The 20,339-nt window shown below is 39.5% G+C and overlaps 1 protein-coding gene across 1 annotated transcript in view; it reads left to right on the top strand.

Annotated features, from left to right (window-relative positions):
• Positions 1 to 20,339, top strand: part of megf11 (multiple EGF-like-domains 11) — an 84,787-nt gene that overhangs the window by 50,493 nt on the left and 13,955 nt on the right. The window contains exons 8-16 of the mRNA XM_030137543.1: positions 3,323 to 3,569; positions 3,747 to 3,867; positions 5,862 to 5,998; positions 8,866 to 9,078; positions 9,565 to 9,739; positions 16,025 to 16,145; positions 16,929 to 17,092; positions 17,170 to 17,272; positions 20,181 to 20,327. Of these exons, the coding sequence (XP_029993403.1) occupies positions 3,323 to 3,569; positions 3,747 to 3,867; positions 5,862 to 5,998; positions 8,866 to 9,078; positions 9,565 to 9,739; positions 16,025 to 16,145; positions 16,929 to 17,092; positions 17,170 to 17,272; positions 20,181 to 20,327 (1,428 nt within the window). The remainder of the gene's footprint in view (positions 1 to 3,322; positions 3,570 to 3,746; positions 3,868 to 5,861; positions 5,999 to 8,865; positions 9,079 to 9,564; positions 9,740 to 16,024; positions 16,146 to 16,928; positions 17,093 to 17,169; positions 17,273 to 20,180; positions 20,328 to 20,339) is intronic.

Below are 20,339 nucleotides of genomic sequence, written 5' to 3'. Positions count from 1 at the left end.
AATATACTTAGTTTCACTGTGAGACAATTTCAACAAGTTAGTGTTATCTGAAAATCAAATATGAATATGATGAATGCTGCATTACCATTTCCAGTTTCCAGAACTGGAAATGGTAATGGTAATACAACATTCATCTTCCCTGCTGTTTAATGGTTAATCAGTAGAGCATTACCATTGCAGAATATCTACCAGTGCACTAAATTTTCACCTGTGATGTGCCGCAATGTTGACTAACTTGTATTTGAAAATGTATTTTATTCTAAACTTTTTTTTTTTTAAATGACCATGATTTTTGATTAGGTACTTACACTGCACTGCATTTTGCTTTAACTGACAGTGTGAACGCACTTATACACTCGAAATAGTACATTTAACTATGGTACAAACCTTTCATACCCAGTCATGATCCCTCAACGGTTAACCAGTTAACCTGCTAATGTTGCAATCTTACACAACAGTGTTATTTGTATATTCTATGAACTTTTCTTATCTTGTCTCTGTCTCAAGTTTTTTGAGTGTGTTGGAGGCATCAAAATCTAAGTTTGATACAGTATTTAATAAATGCAAATTAAGGTAGTTAAAACACGGAAGATGTTTCTTTGTACTTTTGCCAGTCGCTTCAAATGAATTAACCATGAATTTAAGTGTTATTGCATTTGGGAAAAAGGGAAGCTGCTGTGGAAATGAGAGCAAAACAGGTCAGTAAGATGATTAATAATAATTAGTAAGCTGCTAATTTGTTCACAAAAAATTAGATTTTGTTGTTCACTTTCTAATGGTAAAATAATACACGTATGTGAGTAACTAACCATATTTTCTGATATTTTTCACATATACCATCCAACATACACTGCACTTAGTGATGTAGGAGTTAAATTAGTTAATTTGATTAAACAGCACTATTGTATTAGAGGAGTAGTGTGATTAAAGTCTAATATATAATCTAATTATAGCACATAAATTGTCATCTATCTATCTATCTATCTATCTATCTATCTATCTATCTATCTATCTATCTATCTATCTATCTATCTATCTATCTATCTATCTATCTATCTATCTATCTATCTATCTATCTATCTATCTATCTATCTATCTATCTATCTATATATCTATCTATATATCTATATATCTATCTATATATCTATCTATCTATATCTATTTTGCTAACTATCTCATTAAGTAATTATTTTCTATTTTTTTTTAGAACTATATTGTTTGTTTGCTGTCTGTGCTGGCTGTTTTGTGGGGTACTTGCAGGTTTAGTTACATCTTGATGAATGTGTTTTCAAAGCAACACTGACAGGAGACATGAATTTCGTTCTGCTGTGATGTTTGCTGTAAACTGTATTTATCTTGAAGAAGCACAGGGTCTGATTTAGAATTCAAGTCCTGTCTGTGTGGACTTTGCATGTTCTCATTGTGTGTGTGTGTGTGTGTGTGTGTGTGTGTGTGTGTGTGTGTGTGTGTGTAGGTGTAGGTGTGTGTGTGTGTGTGTGTGTGTGTGTTTGTTGCTGTGAAAGTGAGTGATTGTCTGACATTGTAATGGATAGCAACATGTGAAGGGTATTGCTTTTTGCTCAGGGCATACTTGGATATATTTGTGCACCCTGTGACCCTGAGCATGAGTGAAGACAGCTAATGAATTTGAAGGATCAGCTGGGTTACGCCATACTGTATTTTTGTTTTTGTGAACAAATCCCATGAAGAAATAGAGCCAGATTTTGTCTTGAATCACTTTCAGACTTCTTTAGCCCGGGGCTCTCAGCCCTGGGTTTATTGGTTCCTACTGAAAATGTATATTTAAGAAGGCTCATACTTTCCTTTTTAATGTGAAAATAATTTTAATAAAACAGCAGGGCTTGTATTTTTTAGCAAATGTAAACTTAAATTATAGTAAATAGTTCATTGGTTGGTGCACTGGTGTGTGTTTGTAGCTAAAGGATGATGTAGAGGGGACACAACTTAAATTATAGTGTTTATGTTTTTGTTAATTAATACAATATAGTAAAAAATAGATTTTTAACAGGAGAGTTTTAAGGCACAGATGAGTTATGGCTTGATGTGTAAGCAAGCTGCAGTGTTTTGAGGCTCACACTTACAAACTTTGCAATTGGTGTTTTTGTCAAATTTTTTCAGTGTTAATAGTAAAATAGTAAGACTAATCTTGGAAGGTAAATAATAAAACATAGACATAGGTAAGCCATTACATCAGGGGTGTCAAACATGCAGCCCAGGGGCAAATTCTGGCCTGCCAAAGGGTTTAGTCAGGCCTTTGGGATGAAATGCAAAAATTACACTAAGATATTAACAGTCATTTTATTTCAGGTTCCACATTCAGACCAGTTCAATCTCAAGTGTAAAACATGTAAAATATGATCATAATAGCCTATAAATAATGACAACTCCAATTTTTTTTCCTTGTAAATGTAAAGCAAACTATCATTTCTAAAAAAACAACCAAAAAAAGACAAAAACATGAATATCCCAAACAAATATGAACAGCCTGATATGTCTTAATAGAGGTCAGTGCAATTTTACAATATCCTGCCTTTTACTAAATGTTTTGTGTATTTGTAGATCCACTGTGATCTGTAAGTTATAATGCACATGTGGCAGTGATAAACTAAGGCCGAATATTGTTAAAATTGCACCTATTTTTCTTAAGAAATGTCAGTTTGTTTATGTTATTCATATTGCTTTAAAGGATAGTTTGTAGATGGAAATAATGTAATTTTTTTTTTTTTTTTACCTTTTCATTCTAAAAAACAGAGGAAAGTTTGGAGTTGACATTATTTATTTATTATGCTAGTATTTTACTGGTCTGGCCCACTTGGGGTCAAACTTGCCTGAATGTGGCCCCTGAACTAAATGAGTTTGACATCCCTTGCATTACATACAACGCATTTGTCATTGTGATCAATCACGCCATCACCATCAAGGTTTATTTCACTGTAATTACTTCTTCACTGTTCATTAGCCCACTTTTTACACAGCTATTTCCAAAAAGAAGTCAATAATAATTCATATAAAAAAAACATCTTCTTTGATCAGAAATGCTCAGATAACAATGGTCTGTTTTACACAATTAATGAACCATAGAATCAAAATCAACTTTTCAGCAAAACCACATAATAAACTGAATATAGTATACTTATGATTTCATTCCAAAAAACAAACAACTGTTTCCAGACACATAAGTGTGCTTGTTTTTTGTTTGATAAAGGGTTGCAGATGTTTTCAAGGGTAAATGCTGGTGCACATTGTCTATTTTGTTGTGTTACTCTGTTGTGTCTGATGCCACTTCTCCTTGTGCCTGCAGGCTGTGAGAGTGACTACTGGGGACCTCATTGCAGTAATCGGTGCCAATGCCAAAATGGGGCTAAGTGTAACCCCATCACAGGTGCCTGTGTCTGTACTGATGGTTACCAGGGATGGCGTTGTGAGGAGCCCTGTGAGCATGGGTACTATGGCAAGGCATGCCAACTACCCTGCCAGTGTCTCAATGGTGCCACCTGCAACCACGAGACAGGAGAGTGCATCTGTGCACCAGGGTACACAGGGGCTTTGTGAGTACCAGCAGCATATTTATTCCTTTGCAGTTTTCTTTGAGGTGTCTACAAAAAAGAAAAAGAAAAAATCCATAGCTATTTGTTGTTTGTCTGGGTGTTTGTTGATGTGAACAACTGCAGGCAAATGCAGGTTATATGTCTGAAACATCTGACTCTTGACTTTTGTGGTGACAGCTGTGGAGAGCGGTGCCCCTCCGGTAGTCACGGGCCTCAGTGTGAGCAGCGTTGCCCCTGTCAAAACGGAGGAACATGCCACCACATCACTGGAGACTGTTCCTGCCCTTCTGGGTGGACGGTAGGTCACACAAGTGAAAGTGGGAAGGAAAAGAAGAAAAGAGGGCTGGTAAAAGAAAAGATTATTATTGGTGTTCTGGAAAACACAATTATGTCTCTAATGTAGTCGTTACAGCAGAGGCCGGCACACTGAGAATGTGGACCTCAGGATCGATATGTTGTGTTCAATTATAAATGGAAACCTGGGATTCTCTAGTCTCTGCAAGAGAAAAGAAAGTTATTGTAGTTCCTAGCTGGGATTTTTTTTATGTGCTGTCTTAAACTCCAGTTCATAAAGAAATGTCAAATGTTCAGTCACATGCAGTTAACAAAAAGTGCTTCTTTAAAGACTTTAATAAAGCAGTTTAAGGCTCAGAACACAGCACACCCACATGCCTGCTCCTTTTTTCACATGAAGTCTGTTTGCTCTTCACTGATGTTTCCTGTTTCCCAGTGTGGTGAGATTTGGGTTTTTTTTTGTTTTTTTTTGTTTTTTTTTTGCTCATTGCTCTTCAACACTGGCTGATGCAACTAGAGTTATTAAAGGGGGGAAGAATCTCAGATTGAACAGCAGGACAGGGCATTTGCTGATAATTTACTGTCATCGTACACAAGAGCCACTTGTTGCTGTTATAGTCTGGATGTCCACCAGACCACCAGCGACCCCTCCAAGCATGATCATAGACACCCCCCCACAATGTTCATTAAATGATACATACGTTACTTGTGCCAAGATATGCATGCTACATATCATAAGAAGGCTTAGATTGTCCATATTTTTACTATCAAGGTATTTTTATGAAATTATAAACACTAAACAACAATTCATCATAAAGTCAACACATGTCTTGAGGATTATTCATATTCCTTTAGATCAAGGGTAGTCTGTTATGATTTATAGTGGGCTGTATAGAAAACATGTCCTCATGTACATATCTGCAGCATAATCATATTTAAAGGAGTGATATTTTGCTTTTTTAAAATGGAATTATGCATTTTAAAACATTTCCCTGTGGTCTACATAAACTGTAAATGCTATGCTTGGGTCTGAATCCTTCATTAATTCAACTCCAAAGGTCCATCTTCAACTCTATTTCTGAGTAATGACACCAGAAAGGTTGTTTTGAGCACTGGCCCTTTAAATGCAAATGAGCCACTTTACACCTCACCCCCTCCAGCTTGTTGGCTGTGCTACTCTGTCTCATTCAGCCACTTGTGTTCGTTAATACAACCAACTGAACATTTTAGGTAATCGGCTCAAAGTTTGGACATATTTTTAGTATGGACTACAACCACTGCTGCTGACAAACAATTATGTCGTACTTGGAGAAATGTTCGTCGGAAATCTTGACCTTATATGTGCAAATGTCATGATGTAACTAGTTATAGACGTAACAAATTAAGCAGGAATTAAACAGGTTGTAGAAATCCACTCGATTTTTGCCAAAATGAATATAAAGATAGCTTTACAGCACCTGGAGGGTTCAAATTCAAACTTTTTGAACGATAAGAGTCCCCAAATACACACATAAATGTACCAAAGACTAATAAAAGTGGGTTTAGCAAAATATGACCCCTTTAAATCACATATAATTTAGTTATATATAAATTCATTTAAATGTATTGAAGAAGTGTTGTCATTGTATCAACAGCTGCACTGTGTGAAGTCGTAATTCAGTTCCATTTCAGCAATATTCATTTAGTGCAACTGTGCACTCTGGAGGGTTAGAACATTTAATATCCATATTTAGTCATGATTTTGGTTAAAATGATGCATATTCTGATATTTATTAGTAGTACTATAAGGAGTTCAGTAACATCCATTTTCACTTCATATCACTTTCTGTGTTAAAATAAACAGCATTAGAACTAAACTCAACAAAGGAACATAGTGTGTGCAATTTTATAAACACTGATCAAGATTCACTGTAAGGATGAAATGTCTGTTTTTCACTCCTGTCGAGGTTTGTTTATGAACAGTGTCTCATATGGTTCTGTGCTGGCTATTTTTCAAAGGGTTCAGTTTGTGCTCAGCCATGCCCTTTTGGCAAATATGGCATCAACTGCAGCAAGGACTGTTCCTGTCGTAATGGTGGACTCTGCGACCACATCACGGGGCAGTGCCAGTGCGCAGCTGGCTTCAGCGGACGCAGGTAGGAGAATTACACCGCTGGCAGAGTCACTGCTCTGTTATAATGTGTGAAAGCCACTTGTGAAGTACTCTGTGCAAACTTTTGTACTGCTACTTTGAAAATAGGTCAGACAATGGCATGCTTTATTGATATTAGTATTTAATGCAAAGGGATGGTTTCATGCCGACAGTTACACATTAACCGTTGCTCAATGACCTATTCTCTTTGTTGACTTCCAAATGAGGTGCAAACCTGGCTGTTCTTTAAAGAAAAAGGAAACGCTACAATAATCTCACACACAGGCATTAATAAATGCCCATTAGGCCATTTGAAGGTGGGTTGTAAGCTTTTAATAGAGACGCAAATGTTTAATTAATCTCGTACTTCATTCCAGTCAGCAAGGTTTCAGTCTTGAGCCTTCATCCTCCTCGTTCCCAGCCTGTCCATTGATCTCACCATAGGCTACATGCTGTTTGGATTCTGCTCATTAATTATAAGTAATGGGCTTATATTAAGGTCTCATTGAAATCCACAGATCTTTTAGCTCCCCATGCCTGGCAGAGCAGCCCAGAGCAGCCTGGGTTTATTAGTTCAGCTAAAGCAATTGTCTCTAGGATGGAAACACTTCCTCGACAAGACCTTTCCTTTACTTTATTATTTTGCAAAATTGCCCTCATTCATTTTGTCAGTGGCAGGTGAATTAACCTGCCAGGAGTAATCTGAGATTGTGTTAGCCCCCACCCTCTCCTGTCTAGTATAATAATGCTATTGTCCCCGGATGAAACTAAAGCTGGGGTAATTTAAACATGAAACATAACTTGCCCATTTTATAATGTAATTGAGCTATTTGTAATAGCTTTGTTAGACTCTTGAGATTGATACTCTGCCAGGATTGTATAGTCAAGTCAGTTTATTTAAGTGAAGAAAAATCCATTTTCACATCTACTTTGGTGCTTCATGTAGATAAACTCGACAGCTATTTGAATTTCTGTGCTTGATGACGATTACTAACACTTGTCCAACCCCTGCGGAGATTCTGATGTTCAGACTTCTGTAACGAGGGCGGCTTTTAGAGATTCGCTGTCGTGTAATTATTCAAATTTAGCCATGTCAGCTTTGGATTTTACAACATAATTTTCAAATGAAATATTTATTGTGTAAACATTGAAATATAAAAAGGTGATTAATAAAACATAGTTTATATAAAATGTCAAGAGTATCAAAAAAACTGCAGCTAATTGGTTCAAACCATACGTTACATGTACAAAATCATACTTAATCCCACACTAATCAAGGCATTATTATAGACCCAAAAATTGTTAAATGGGTTATTTTTCCAGGTCACACACCATACACAACACATTTTTTATGGCTGCTATGTATTTTTTAAAAAAAATGTATTCTATGTATTCATTGTTGTCGGCATAATGTTTTGTCATTTGGAGCCCAACATGTCATATTCAAACATTAATCCGTAAAGACCCAGTGCTACTTCTGTGCTAGTTCCCAGATGTTTTTTTTCTCTCTGTTTAACCTTTCTTAAGTGATTTATCATCATTTATTGTGATATTATCCTATATATTTTGCATTTTTCACTATAAATAATGAATTTTCTTATATTTAATTTCCTATATTTGATTTATATGTTCATAAAACTCAGAGTATATTCAAAGGTTATTATATCAAAACAGAAAAAACTGAAAAAAAAAAAAAAAAAATTCTCCAAATATATCATTAACTGAAGATAAAATAAGTGTGTCCATCCACTGCCATTGATCCAACTCCATGGGTTTTACTGGTGAATCAATGTTGTAGAAGATGACGGTGTTTCCATGTTCACTACGAAGCCACTGAATGTTCAAATGGGTCATATCTGATGACCATGAAAAGATGATAAACTGTACTTGACATCAATTACTTACATGTATTGATAGGATTTGTGGATCAACAGGGATTAAACAGTTTATATCACTGAATGATTTTGGTCACCGGTGGATGTTTGGGTCTTTATGGGTTAATTTCTGTTTGAAAACCAAACATTTTCTGATAGTACACTGTTGCCTGTAAAATTGGAATAATTTTGTTTTCAGACACATTTCTCTTCTTATTCCTGTTTATTACACATCAGTAATCACCTTTGACTAGGTGTACCGCTTACGTACTGAGTCCCAGTTACACTGTATTTATCATAAACGAATCACACTATCACAATCATTTCATGAAAAGAGATAAATATATTTTATTCCAGCTTTATTAAACAGTGTGTAAAACAAATGCTGTACTTGTAAGTCAGGGGTTTTTCCCATTTTAAATGTGCCTTTTTTTTTTGCTGTCACTGTTTAGTTACCTATAGTTACCTTTGTACATATTGTAATTCAAGTGATCTGATGTAACACAAGAAGTATACATACTCATGTGGACTCTGTGATGCAGATTATAGTTAATCACAGGTGTTTCCAGGCAGGTAGGGAGGTTGAATGGATAGGTGACAGCTATAATTACTGATTACTGAACAGACTTGGTCAGACTCGACTCTGCTGCTCTACTCTGTGGCCCGACACAGAACCTCAGAAAAGTGGTTTCTAGTTTTCCACAGCAGTGTATATGGCATCAGGTCACCTACATTTATATTTTGTCTCTTGATTTTGTTAGAGAGGAGAGAGCTGCAGAATGAAAGTATTTTTTTCACCCTGATGTCTGCTCCTGCAGCTTTAATTTTCTGTACGTTTTCAGATTCTGTAACTTTTCAGTGAGGTGACTTTTTGTCTGTGTAACATGTGGGCAGAGCTGACCTTTTTCCAACATATGTAATGTTATCACTCTTGTTTTTAACAACGTGTTTGACATTTTTAGAGTTCCAATTTAAAAGACGTGCCTTTTTCCTCCAGGTGTCAGGATGACTGTCCAGTGGGCACCTATGGTCCACAGTGTAACCAGAAGTGTGAGTGTCAGAATGGAGCCAAGTGCCACCATATCAATGGAGCCTGTCTGTGTGAAACTGGCTTTAAAGGCCCTAATTGCCAGGAGAGATTTTGTCCTTCCGGCCTATATGGCCTCATCTGTGACAAGTACTGCCCCTGTAATACCAGCAACACAGTAAGGTAAGTGAGACATCAGTGAAAGGCCACACGCAGCTTTGCTCCGACCGAGCCCTGAAGTGAAGCCCCCTGTAGCTCCATATGTATAAAGACTTCTCAAACTCAATTTTGCCTCATCTTCGCTCTAAACCAGCACTCACTCTGAAGTCTGCACACCTCTTAGCCATGTCATCCAGTTAGCTTTTAATCGCGACCTTTGCTTCATTCATAATTTCTCAGCAGCATTCATAGTTAATGCAATGTTAATGCTCTGATTCCGGCTGGACTTGGGCGCCGACTGTAGAAGTCATTACAGAATGAAGGAGAAAAGGGACACCTCATCTATCTGAAACAAGCACGTACTAGACACATAGATGGATGAATTGCTGTTGGCGCAGACTTCACACTTTGACCCTGCTCAGAAATGAAGTGTTGATACTCTCAGTCTTGATTCTGCTCACTCTTTTTGTTTCTGTTGTTGGTCCATCTCTCTTTCTCATTATGGTGTAGCTGCCACCCGCTTTCTGGTGAATGCACCTGCTCAGCGGGATGGTCAGGGCTGTACTGTAATGAGACCTGCCCACCTGGGTACTATGGAGTCGGATGCATGTTGCCTTGCAGCTGTGCCAACGGAGCTGACTGCCATCCTGTCACCGGCTCCTGTATATGTGCCCCTGGGTTCATGGTGAGTTGAAGGGTAGCATGTACCCGTTTTGTACATTATAACATTGTTATCTTATTTTAATATTAATATTGTTATACTCTTGTGCTTTATTTTGCATGTTGATATCTGAAGTCACAATGTGAAGTAATAGCTTAAGTTAAATAAAGAGCCAACTCTGATCAATAAAAAGAAGAGAGGAAAGGACGATAAAAAGAAAATGTGCAAAAAGCTAAACAAAAAAAGTATCTGTAAAACTAATTTAAGCTCTTTAACATTAATTTATGAAATAGCTATGTGTTGAAAATCATTTAACATGCTGACATTTTACTCATTGCTTTAGCTTAATCATCTACTTTAATTGTGGAGCATCAACTCTTCATTATGCTGTTCGTTACATTAATTTTTCATAAAACTGTCAGGTTAATTGTTATTGTAACCTTGCTCATTGTAAGCTTTGTTATACTTAAGAAAATTAGTTGATCTACTTTATAATAATGATATAAGGGGATGCTGTTCTGTGCAGTCTCTGTAATATAAATCAGACCACCAGGTGTGAAATAGTTCATCCTCCATGTGTCTGAGCTTTGCTTATAAAGGTTGTAGCCTTGATTTATGTGACATGTTATTTGTGGCAGTTGTAAAATGTTTGCGTCATTGCAGTTGTAATCCTCTGGACTTGGTCCCAGTGTTACTTAGAAGCTTTTTATACATATACAAGCAGAAGCAAGGTGAGGCGTTTTATTCTTGCCTTATTATGGATGTGTTTTGTCACAATGAAAGAAAATCTAAAAGTAAATGATTTTTTTTCAACAGGGCAATCCTTCACAGACATTAATAAGCAGAAACATTTATTTTGGAGAGTGCTCTCCAAATCTGCCTGGTATGCTGTAACATGTGACACAGCAGAGGCAAGGAGAAAACAAGCTTAGATCTTTGTATTGCTTGACCAATTTGGAGTAAATTGAATCTTTGACCTATATACATTTGTACTTTACTTGGTTTGTGTTGCTACATTGTCCCCTTTTACAACTGTCAAATTAGTTGGGCAACTTCAATCAGTTTTCCCATTGTATTTCTTGTCTTGCAATCTGAAGTTACAGGGCAACAGAGACTGAGAGGGTACATTTCTGCCAACATTACATTTCAGTGGAAATTGCCTGTGTCTTACAGCGGGCCACTGTGGTGAATTGAGCTACAGAGCGGGGCCACAGACTGTGTCTTAATTTGCTCCACCTGTTCTCTTTGGCGGCTGCTGGGAAGGGCTGCCAGATCCATTAAACAGACCTAGAGGGCAGGAGCTGGATAGAAAAGGATGCAGTCAGATGGGAACAGACACACCTCATATGGAGGATTGGTGTGTTTGTGTCTGTGTGTTTGAAGGAGGAGGTACACACTCGTGGTAGTTTTTTGTTGGTCTTAACAAAGCGGCTGCTGCTGTAAACAACACAGATGGTTTGCGAGAGAGGTAGAGCTGTGGCTTGTAGCTCGTACCTGTTAGTGTGTAACTTTTTGTCACATGCATGATCATTATCACAGAGTGAGTCTTTCAAAATATCACTGATGATGGCACTGAGGGTATGATTGCTGGTGAAGTCATATCCCCAGGGGACTAAGCCTCCCTGCTGCATCTTTGTTCTGGAGTCCCATCGGGGGGCAAACCAACCAAAGTGTTGGAGCAGACTGAGCTCCTGCACGCTTGATTTAGCTCTAGTAATTGGACATGCTCTTTTTGACTGGGACAAAGTGATTACATGTTACCTATTCAGGCATTGTCCCTTGCAATCAGCAGCATGTACTCACGGTAATGTTATTTCTGCACAATGTCTATACTTTACACTGATTCTGTTAATACTGATGTATCACTGATAGACCTGCATTAGTGATGCTGAAATGCATTCCATTCTACCTTTGGATGCAGTGAGAACAAATCATTTTCTCCACCTCTCAGGACTTTCTAGCCTCATCAAAAGGTTCAGAAGTTCATTTTGTGCCTTGCTGCATGAATTTTAAACTGCAGTCACTCATCCAGCAGTTAGATGAACTGTTAAGGAGTGAGACTGATTGGTAATTAGTGGTGCCATTTGCATCTAGTCTCAATGGGTACCAGGCTGATCAATGTTGTGTCTGTGAGAGGCATTCTGGTAAAAATGCCCTCCAAATACATTAAGATACTAATAGGTATGAATTTAGTGCCTTGGCCAAGGACGACCCGGCTTCCTCTCAGTGTCTCAGGTCTGGTCGCTGCCTCCATTGGCTGTGTAGTTATGTAAGGTCCTGCTGCTCTCGTGCAATGAACTGACAGCCTGTGTATTAATAATGATTCTCCTCATACAGACTTCTTTCCTTCTCAGCTCAGAAGGAATATGAATCAGTCAACTAATGAGGGAGCTGCCTATCCCCTCTTGAGAGCAGACCATCCGCTGGTCTCGGCACCATGAGGGTGAAACCAAGTGGAATCCGATGCAGCCATGGATGCAATAAAATCCATGTGGTCATTTGTGGCTGCGTGACGTTTTATCCATGAGTCCAGTCACCAGTAAATTGCCTCTGCTCTGAAGACAGCATGAACCCACCCCCTTTCAACCCTGGCGGCTGGACAAACTTCTCTCCTCACTTAACTGTAACTGAACTGCTATTGTTAGCAGTCTTGAAGCTGTCATTTTCAGTAGAACAAAGGTTATTGCAACCGATTGATAAAAATTTTATTCACAGACAGATGCTTTCATGTGGTGTACAGGGAGGAGGGATGTTTTAAGATGTGTGTTCTGCCCCTGGCGTCCACTGGCACATCTCCTCCTGCCTCCTGTTTAAACTGAGTTCAAAATGATAATGAGAGCAGTGAGCAGCCAGCAGTCCCCTAGTGCTCTGGTGAGCGAAGCAAGAGCCACTCAGACTCCTCTGGGCCACTAATTGGAACTCTAAATCATTGTGTCACCTGTCACTCAAGAGGAGGCTTGGAAGGGAGGGTGTGGAAATCCATAGACTGGCTGTGATCTCCAGCTTAGGGATGGACGACACTAGTGGAGGTGGGCTGTTCTCACCCTTTAAAGTACAGAAATGTTCAAGTACTCCATGTCCTTTACCAGATAGTTCATTTTAATGCAATGGCAAGGTCCTTAAAGAAAGTGCCAGCATGGCTGCCAATCTTCCTTTGGTGACTTCATTAACAGGAGGGCTGCAGCATCGAGTACTAGGAATGTCTCCGCTTATTCTGCTTTTTCCTTCAAGTCCACCTGAAATCTAGGTAGACCCCCGCTCCCTCACAAGAATCACAGTCTGTTCTGATCGGTCATGTCCATCTGTGGAGCAACAGTACATATCAACCCAGTGTTTACCATGTATGTATTATTAGAACTGAGCTCTGGACCCCAAAGTGGTGCCTGTTCCTTTCAATGACAAGCCAGCCCTTAGTGTATAAACCAAAAATGTTTCTGACCTCTGTGTTACCTCTACATTATGAAGCCCATTGCACATGCGGATTAAGGTTTCACTCACTGGACCCCACCTGCTACTTCTCAGACCAATGGGCACTCAGTCTGTACACTGTAGTGATGTCACACACTTAAAAAAATAAAAACGTTTGAAGAAATGTTTTTCCAAAGATCAATTAGACGTGAAACTGATAAGAAACATTGTAATTTCTGCCATTTGTTGCAGTTTTAGGTATCAGTCTTTTATCATCTATGGGGAAAATGCTTTGTGAACTGCATTTTTTCCCTGCAATACAGTGAATGACCACTAGGGTATGGTGACAGCTCTAGTGGTGGTGCCACATCTGGTTCTCTAGGGTGTTTTCACACCTGAGTTTTGTTCTGATTTAGGGAGTAATGTTTAACAAAATGTTACAGTGTTGCACATCACCTTGTTTCGGTTCATGTTCATACTGCTCCATGTGTGCACACCACACCCATGTAAACAGTTTTGTGATTTGTCAGAATTTCATGGAAAAAAAACTGGATTTCAGGAAATGCCACCATTTTTTGTGAAGCTGGAATTTCAGTATAATTAGTTAATGATAACCATATTTATTACTATTCTCTGGATCATGTTGTTATATCAGTGTTCAGTATATGAACAACATACACAGTTTGGGCGAATATGTAGGCTACGTCTTCATAGAAACTGGTCATAGGAGAGGACAGCTGAGAATATTACTTTCATCAGGCCTAGAGAGAGTGTTATATTCATGAAATATAGGCCTAACGTGTAACTATGACAAATCTGGGTGATTTAAAATAAAAGACATAAGGACAATATAATAGAAAAGATAACATGAATTTGATTTAACCAGTCATGACACTTTACAGCAATGCCTTTTGCTCTACAACTGATTATGAGTAATCATGTCATGTAACCTCTTCTCGGTGATCTTGGTCTGTTTTCAAACGAACTCTGGGCCGGTTCACTTCTAGTGTGAATATAACCGGCCTTGAGTCAAAACATACCTAGGACCCATGCTCCTTTTTGTGCTTGACGAGCCACCGTAGCTGCCTGATTACAAGAAGCCGTCGAGCAGCATGCCTTTGCTGATGCAGAATGACTCGTGAAACATTGACAAACTGGCGCCGATTGAGCTGTTCTTGACAGTTAACATTATTTTTGTAAATTTGTGTCTAAAGATAGGATACACATTCCGAAAACAATAACTACATGTAAGACTTCCATGTTTGTTTTCATCAACACCCGCCATCTCTGATTCACCCCACCCCCAACTTTTCTGTCCAATGCCAGCACAATTTGTCACATACATGCTTCTTTTTACAAATTTTGGTTCATTAGCAAAAAGTGCAATGAGAATGCCAAGTCCGCATTCGATCCGAACTGAATAAGTGGACCAAAGAACTTTCCAGGTGTGAATACATCCTTACTACTTCGACATGATGCTGGTCCAGTAATGACCTTTACTGTCAGCTCCCTCATCTTATGTAAACGACATAAAAAACTGAAAGAAAGCATTTCATTGGATGCTAAATTAGCATCTGCCTTTGGGTTTTATGTTTTCTTCTAACTTTAATATGTCATTAAGAATACTAGCACAATTTTTGTCATTACTGGGTGGTTGTGTTCAGGTGTAGAAGTGATGTGTTGCACATGTAAATCAAATAAAACACCTAAACATCTACTTCTAGGACACTGTGGATTTTATTTGCTGGGTTTTACTCCTTCTTCCTCTCTGTCATGTTATTATCCTCGGCACATTTACTCATCCTTTTGGTTTGGGAGATCACCGGGAGATTTGCAATACCTTTGCCCCGCTACAAGCACTTTGACCTATGAGTGAAAGTCCATAATTTGAGGCTGGTGCTCCTTCTGAGTTGTGCCCAGAAATTTCTAGCACAGGGGTCATCAACCTTTACTATCTAAAGAGCCATTTTTGTCCAAAGAGATAAAAATATCTCTCTGGGGCTACAAAATATTGTTTATGTGTTTCAGACCTTTCACTGCAGGTACCACCTTCCATAAGACATATGGTGACCACAAATGTCAAAGCAATTCTTTTATTTGGTATTCGGTGCCTTTATGCTTACAACAATGATAGCAGCATGGTATATAAAAATGTGATATTCATTGCAGTATGGTTTTGTTTTTCTTTGACAAAGCCACTGAACCAGGGCTTAAGATCCGCATGTGGCTCAGGAGCTATGGATTTCTCACCCCTGTCCTTGCAGTGTACAGTTTTCTAGATACAATTTCACAAGTCAAGGGCCAAAACTTGATTCTGCTGAAGTTAAATAAAACAGAAACTGTAATATTAATAATATAAAGCCGGCCGGGCAGAAGGGCAGATTAAACAGTCAGTCGATTTAGTGGTAGCTCGGCTGGAGATGGATGAGGGCAGAGCCTGGATTCTGAGAGACCCGCTAGTATGTCTGCTGATGAAAGTGGAGACCCCCCACGAGAGTCGAGAGAAGAGAAGTGAGAGAGGGTGCGAGTGAGATAGAGAGAGATGGGTTGAGAAAAGCCAAGCACGGCTGAGTGTGCTGTCGGTGCTGTCAGAATATATAGAGTGCATAATTGGTAACTGGGAGGAGGTAGCTTAGCGTGATCAAGTGTGGACCTTCCTCCTGAGCTCCAGTTTTCATATATCTATTCAATTTTACAGTTGTTTTGCTCCTCATTCTGTACACAGATATGACTGGTCTAAGTAAACTGTTTAGCTGGCTGTGGAGAAGTACAGTGAACCTTTCTTGTCTTTCTGTCAGCATCTCTTCACACTAAATTATTCCTATTTTAGGTTTTCTCACAGTCAGCGTTTATTGCCATGCTGATTCTTTGCTTCATGACTTTGCATTATTTCTAACACAGGGTGAAGACTGCGCTACAATGTGCCCTCCTGGTCTATATGGACCAAGCTGCATGTCCACCTGCTCCTGTCATAATCACGCATCCTGTTCTCCAATAGATGGTTCCTGCATCTGCAGGGAAGGTACAGCAGAACCTGCTGAAGTTTCAGAGCAACTGCTTATATTTTTCTTATGAATTCTGTTAGTCTGTCAATACTCAATACTTTGAGTCAGTCTGTGGCACCAAAGGAGATATAAATCTTTAAAACAAATCATGCATAGTTACTTTCAAAAGGCCAAATAATGTCCTTTAACGCGCTGGCACTTTGGTTTTTAGAAAACATTGCTCCAATAGACATCATTACTTTTTTAGGGACTGTTTTCATTGGCTTGTTAGTATGTATTTAAGGTAGAAGGATCACCTCGGAGCCCATGTCGATAATGAACTAATGAATTTAGTTTAATCTGTGATACATCATGCACCTAATCACAGGTTGCTCGTGGTCTTTAAAAATTCAGGAATCTGATTTTTACGCTCTAACATGTCTTGAATACAAGAGGTATTAAAAACTGATTGGATTTAGTACCCGGTTGAAGCCCTCTGTAAATAATTAAACAGTCGCCCATTGTGCAAGAAAACTTGAGTGTAAAAGTAACAGAATCCATAGGAAGTCAAAAAATATAAAGCCTCAAGAAACACCTGCCATTACTCAGTGTTTTTCTGTATTTATATTGGAGGCATCAACAGCTCAGCCCCAGCATGGCATTACATGAAATTGGTCAAAATTGCATTAATTATGTTGAAACCTGCAGAAATAACGTTGCAGTATTGTTGTTCAGTTGTATAAATCGTCAATAAATGTAAAACATTGCAGCGGTGACTATTATGCTTTATGTTCAATTTGAGGTATTTACTCTTTCCGTAGGGTGGCAGGGTGTGGAATGCTCCATCCTCTGCTCCAGCGGTACATGGGGTCTGGGTTGTAATCAGACATGCTTATGTGGGAACGGAGCTGCCTGTGATCCTATCGATGGCATCTGTACATGTTCCCCCGGGTGGAGGGGCGAGCACTGCGACGAGTCCTGCCCTGTAAGTCTATCCTAATCCTGTAGACCTTGAACCTTTACAGAATGTTTTATCTCATTGTGAGTTTTTATGATACTCAGGATGGTACTTACGGATTGGAGTGCCGTGAGCGTTGTGACTGCAGCCATGCTGATGGCTGTGACCCTGTGAGTGGCTACTGTCGATGCTATCCAGGCTGGACAGGTCAGTACAGCATCAGAAGCACAAATCACCTCTGAGATCTCAACTGTATTCTTTTGTAATGCTCAGCAGTGGAAAATCAGAGCTGCCACGTGCTAGTTGTACACACAGAAAACTATGCCGAGGGATTTATGGTTTATGTTTTACAGTATGTTTACAGATTGTCTATGCAATGTTTGTTAATTAAATGTTCAATTTATTTTGCTGCTGAGCCTGCGGCATATGTGAGTGAGAGATGTTGAGAACTGAGCTCTAAATTAATTCTCTTTGCAAACCCACCGGATGCCAGTCATGCTTACATAGCATCTATTCTTCTTTGTATGCAGTGCTGAAGTGACTCATCAGTTTAACACTTTGACACCGCTTTATCTTTAGCCACACAGGTTTTCAACTCTGAACTTTTCTTAGATTTGAGTTAACATATGTTTGTTCATTGTTTCTTGTCATTTCAAACATGTGCTTACAGGGAAAGAGCTGGGAGGTAGGAAAGTGTGAATGTCACAGCAAGGGTGAAGATCATTATGCTCAAAAATGAAGCGTCGCATCTGAATGTCAAATATAGGGGGGCTAAGCGAGGACCTGGTCTCTGAGCCTGGGTGGAGAGGTGCAGTCAGAAAGGGAATAGATTCAGCGGGAAAGGTCAAGCCTGTGAGCTCTCAGCAGCCCCCTCCACTCAGCCTCTTGAGCTTAGGGCATTTATTCTGGGAAACAATGTGGGTTTTATTATCTGCAAGAATGAAGCCAGTAAAACGGGCCTCTCATGCTCTGAATCCTGCACAGGTCGGGACCATCTGTCAGCCTTAATTGAGTCACCGGGGTGCAGGGCTGGGGGCAGCGTGCGGCCCAGCGGACTGGACAAACACACATATATACATAGTTGAATTGTAGAGCCTTGACAATGGATTCCCTAAAGAAAGGAGCACCTACAGACAGAAGGCGGTGGGATTCGTCACAGATCTAAGTTATGGAAAAAAAAAGAAATGGCTATTTACAGAAGCACTAGAGCTATTTTTGCTGTAAACACTGTCATATCAACAAGCACACAAGCTCCACATTTGGTTGTGCCACCCGACTTTACTGTCAACTTTCTGTTTTGTTTCCTTTCTTGAGTTCGCCATAACCTGTCAAAAACCCTGAGTGTAGGAGCGTGTGCGTGTCAGTGGCTAAGCTGTTTGTGACCCACACAGTTGTTGCTCATCTGTCGTAAGCCTGACATCAGCCATTGAATAGATGCTGGGTCTTCTTACGCATTCACGTTAAACAGGGCCTTTTTTGTGAAGATATACTGGTTTGTGTGGTATAGGGACGGTAATGTGACCGTGTGTTTACATGCACTGAGAGATATAGAAAGTTAAAGAGGGAGAGAGGGAGGTTTGCTCTACTCTGCTCACTCTGTACAAATTGGATGGAGGGACCTCTGGCACTTCTCAGCGAAAAGCCTCCTTTGAAGCGACTTCAGTTGTGGCTTCTCTCACTCTTTCTTCTTCACCCTCACTAGGCATCCAAAGCCCCTCTGTTTGTCACCATTAGACTGAAAAGTGCAATGCTCTGTCCGTATTCATTTTCTGACAGTAAAGGCAGCCACTGTTTTTTCTGCCTGGCCTAGCAGAACCTCAAACACACTTGCACCAGCCTCGCCTGCCTTTTGATGTCTATGGCTGGCCTTCTCAGTAAATCACTCCTACCATGCCCCCTGCTCATCAGCACTAACATTTCCTTTCCTGTACTCCTCCATTTCACTCCTGAGGCACCCTGGTTACTGTATAACATTAGTCCCCAGAGTTTAGAACAGGTTTAATTCAAAGGTACTGCACTAATGTGGCTTTAATGGTCGCACCATTCTCAGATATTCTCAGTCAAAGGAAATTTCAAATGAGGTTTCAAACTATGGGCTGGTGCTTGAAAGGTTGCAGAGTTTGTGCACATGTGGGTATGTGACTTCATGTGTGAACATGCAAATCCCTAGATTTTTGTATTTTATTATATAAACCTCTGCATATGACAGAACATGTGATATTACCCCTTAATTTGAAGGTATGGGTATTTCTGAGAGAGAACGTGCTGCACCGATGAGCATGCTAATGTATTCATGTGTGGTGAGAGTCCAGTATGGATGCAGCGTTTTGTGCCAAACACACAGAGACACTTCCAGTATGTGTTGTTGTAGCCCGAGTACTTTCCCTGCAGCTCTGTACACTACCCCAGCTCTGCTGAAAGAGAATGGGAGACAAGCTTGGCCTCTCAGGAGACCCAACCCTGTTAATCAACACAGTGCACTGGCAGGGAGCCCCAGTCAGATCAAAAATAAAATACATTTGGAGAGAAGAAACAGAGTCTGAAAGGATGAGCTGAGCTAAAAAAGAATAAAAAACAGTCACTCTCCAAACTGCAGTTTCTTCATTCAGGGCTAAAATCAATTGTGGATCCGTGCTGGGTGAATAACCCTGCAGAGATCCATGTGATCAGGCATTGTGACAGTGAAGCGGGTCTTTTGATGATGTGCTTTTTCAGATGACAGGCTACTTAAAATATCTGAGTTTGTCGGCCTTTGCTCTATGTAATTGCACACATTATGTTTATGATTCAGATAATTGTGTAGCATTGAAAGTTATTCATTCATCATTTATACTTCTAAGGGTTTCATTTGGTTTGATTATAAAAATTATAAATATTGTTGAACTTAAAATAAATAAATAAATAAATATATATGGTATATATAGTTTTGTGCTGGAGTTATTTTAAAAGCGAACACCAAGATTTGAATTTTTACTGCAAATTCACATCAGTTCCAAATATTACTTGTTTGCCTTCATGCTTTTAATAGTTGAAAAAAAGCGATGGTGGTCATTCCCTAGTCTTTGCTTTCTCAGTGTGCTTTCGCTGAATATTCGTCATTGTAATGTGCCTGCAGGAATCCACTGTGATAATGTGTGCCCACAAGGCTTCTGGGGACCCAACTGTTCAGTCAGCTGCTCCTGTCAGAATGGAGGATCCTGCTCTCCTGAGGACGGCACATGTGTGTGTGCACCTGGATACAGAGGGACCTCCTGCAAAAGAAGTGAGCTCCTTT

This window comes from Sphaeramia orbicularis, chromosome 6 (assembly GCF_902148855.1).
Source record: "Sphaeramia orbicularis chromosome 6, fSphaOr1.1, whole genome shotgun sequence".
Taxonomy (NCBI): Eukaryota; Metazoa; Chordata; class Actinopteri; order Kurtiformes; family Apogonidae; genus Sphaeramia; species Sphaeramia orbicularis.
This window is presented reverse-complemented; position numbering and strand designations above follow the sequence as displayed.